At 39.4% G+C, this 3,338-nt stretch overlaps 1 protein-coding gene across 1 annotated transcript in view; it reads right to left on the bottom strand.

Moving 5' to 3' along the window:
• LOC106940231 (cubilin-like) overlaps nucleotides 1-3,338 on the bottom strand; it is a gene marked incomplete at both ends in the record, with an annotated part of 43,524 nt that overhangs the window by 31,577 nt on the left and 8,609 nt on the right. Inside the window, 5 exons of the mRNA XM_015022912.1 lie at nucleotides 632-794; nucleotides 981-1,162; nucleotides 1,303-1,537; nucleotides 1,901-2,019; nucleotides 2,306-2,498. Of these exons, the coding sequence (XP_014878398.1) occupies nucleotides 632-794; nucleotides 981-1,162; nucleotides 1,303-1,537; nucleotides 1,901-2,019; nucleotides 2,306-2,498 (892 nt within the window). The remainder of the gene's footprint in view (nucleotides 1-631; nucleotides 795-980; nucleotides 1,163-1,302; nucleotides 1,538-1,900; nucleotides 2,020-2,305; nucleotides 2,499-3,338) is intronic.

Below are 3,338 nucleotides of genomic sequence, written 5' to 3' on the forward strand. Positions count from 1 at the left end.
CTTTAAGTATTTATTTACTGAAGGGTTTTTTGTTTGTACCATTCAGCAGTGCAGCTGTTGCTGCTGCTACACTTTGGACTGAACCATTGTTCTAACAATGGTGGGGGGGACCTAAAAATTAATTCTTATTTTTTTCTTAGATGAATGGCAGATTTACTTCGTTCTTTGTTTCTATTGCCTTTCTTACACTGATATTGTATCAATACAAGGGTTTCTTTCATGATTTCTTTGGGGAGGACAATTCTAGACTTTTCCAAGATTAGAGGGGTCTGACCCCCCGCAGTCCCCCAGGATTAATGCCTATGCTTAGCAACTACGTTTTAGACTCCTATTCTTCCAACCTAGAAAAGGAATTAGACCAGAGGAACCTTGACAACCCTGAACATGAGTATCTAGTTTACATACTTTAGATCAACATTAGATTCTTTTTCTTCTTTTGCCATTTGGTTTGTTATTTTGTTTGCATTTCCTTTTAATTCCTGTAAAGCCCTTTGTATTGCCTTGTTGCTGAAAATGTGCTATAAAAATAACATTACCTTTAACTTTTACTTCAGTAGTGTTTTTACCAAATACCTTTTTAGTCTTAGTTGAGTATTCGCTTGGATGACTACGTACATCACCAAGTACTTACTAGGTGATGTTGTGTATGTGATGTGGAAGCCTCTGTCAGAGACTGTAAAGTCGGAGTGAAAGTGGATCCATGCAGCTGGCCCAGTTGTTTGCAGAGGTGGTGGTGATGCAGTATTGCAGTATTTCCCAAGAACCGGGTCTTCTGACAGAAGGCCATCCCGAATCTGCAACATACAAACAAGGCATTTGAAAGATATGCTAGGTTAAGCTAAAAGCACACAACCACAGGAAAACAGTTTATATTATTTTAGTACTTTGATTCAGAAATTGTACAAGATGCGCCTTTTGACCTCTTGTGGAGCTCTAGAATACCAGAGATAAATGTGGTGTGTTTTACTTGCTGTTCGTACCTCCAGAAAATCATAGTTGCAATCAGGATGCTGTTCTATGCTAAGAGTCCCAAATGCAAATGTAATAAGCAAGCCAGGATCCACAGAAACTGTCCAGTAGCAGTCTCGCCCTGGTGGATAGTTTCCAGGGTAACCAGGTGAGTTTATGTTGCCATAGGAAGCAGTCAGATCACCACCACACACTGAGAAGACACAAAGAAATCAACTTCATTTCTGTTTGAAGCCCACCAGAAGTCAAAACATTTTTCGGTAAGCTTTTAAATGGTTTTTAAAATTTGAAAATGATTGATTCAGCAAATTCAGAACACATGTCTCCAAATACCTGGGTCTTTGGACTCCCACACAATTGTGAAGCCACCAGCATTAACAGAATGATCTGAACGAAACCAAAAGTACAAAGAATTGTGGGAGCTGTAAAGTTCTTGAGGATTATTTTGGCCACAGTATTTTCCAAGTATGTAAGCAGAGGGATTGTCCCCATCATGAATCTGTAGAAAGTCAAAGTTGCAGTTGTTGCTGCTCTCCAGATGAAAGAATGGAAATGTGATGCGCAGAACCTGTAGAAGAGAGTGCACACAATTTCAAGAATGAAATCAAATTCTATAATAATGTCTGATTTTTACATTTGGTTCAAATATTGTATTATCACCTGAGGAATGACAAAAAATACTTTCCATCCATAGTGAGTATATTTATAGTTAAACTGTGATTTTGCAATTGAACATACTTAGTGTGGCTCAAATCAGCAATACTTAGTTTAAAGAGTTTTCCACTCCTATCAGTTATGTGGTAGCAGCTCCTTTTTCAGTACCCACTTTGCTGGAGTTCCAAGCATACAGAGTCGGGCTGAAAACTCTTGGTCACTGATTAACCATGGGCCAAATGGCAAGAATCCAAGTTTTAAAAAAACACTAACGTACCTTATTCGGATCAGTGCGGACCACCCAAGTGCAGCTGACCAGGTGATCATATTCATCATGACCTGGGTTGTTGGGATAACTGAAAGAACCAGCAGGACCAGTCAGCTGGCCTCCACACTCTGCAAAATGAACCCAGACTTACATCAGACACTTAAACAATTGTTGGTTTATTAAACTATATATATATACACCTGTCAATATTCAGGTTTGACAGGTTATTAACATTTGGATTGACCAAGAGCGCAGTAGATATTCAACAATAAAATTAATCTTCAAAACTACAACTTAATAAATACACTGTGTGCACACAGTGTATTTATTAATCTATTCTTCAATATTCTCTGCCTCCAATCTCTCTTTTATGCCATTCCTTAAAGTTTTGCTTTAATTGTACCAGTTTTATACCTTGTTGTGGGGTCTGGCAGATTGGGCCTGTCCACTGGGCAGTACAGGTACATGTGAATCCATTAATGCCGTCACTGCAGGTTCCTCCATTTTGACAGGGGTTGCTCAAGCATTCATTGATATTCTGATCACAGTGAATTCCTTGCCAGCCAGGGTTGCAGTTGCAGATGTAGCCAGATGCTGAAGTGGTGCTCTGCAACACACAGACATAAAGAAATGAAACTACATTTAGTTTCATTTTAGACTTAATTCATTTAACTTGGGGTCTATAAGTAGGTCTTATCATAAACTGCAAATCCTTCTTTTATTGAATAACTCACCTATATTTAAAAAGGTAGGTATTTTTCCCCAAAAATATTTCAAAGTATTGACAAAAATAAAATTAATAATGAATCTAATTTAAATATTTTGATAATAACTTTAAATGTATTTTTTAATGAAGTAGATAACATACCCGATGGCAGACATGCATTCTAAAATGCTCCTGAGCATATCAGCACATCCTTTAAAGGAACTTGACTTGAGATGAAAAGGAGCTGCTGACATTTACTTTGTACTTTTCTTTAACATAGAAGGTATTCCTAGATCAGTGCTTCTAATGCTACAATACTGATGTCTGAGAGCAAGTTAAAAAGGTAAGTACAGCTCCTCTTTTTGTAGCAGTGAAGTTGTAAACCTCCCAGACAACGTAAACTAGTGCCACCTATTTTAGCTTCACAGATATAGGCAACCCAATGGAGGTGTTCTGTCAGTCTGAGCTCCCCACTGGAGCAGCTCTTAGTACTGTTTTTTGAAAGAAAAATTTATTTTCATATGGAGCCCGGGGTTAACTTAGTATCCGCTCAGCCGCCTCTCTTCCACCGCGGTGCTTCCCAGCTGGGAAGCAACATCCGAACCGCAGCTCCTCCTGCTGTCGTTGTGAGATTATCCGATAAACGCTCAGCGTAGTTGGCATCTCCCACGAGCAGCGAACGGACACGGTGGGCCAGGCGCCCCGCCTATCGCCAGCCTAGAAAAGGCTAGCCCCGGTGTT

The sequence above is a fragment of the Poecilia latipinna genome, unplaced genomic scaffold (genome assembly GCF_001443285.1).
Source record: "Poecilia latipinna isolate Pla-1442-1.1 unplaced genomic scaffold, P_latipinna-1.0 Scaffold3139, whole genome shotgun sequence".
Lineage (NCBI taxonomy): Eukaryota > Metazoa > Chordata > Actinopteri > Cyprinodontiformes > Poeciliidae > Poecilia > Poecilia latipinna.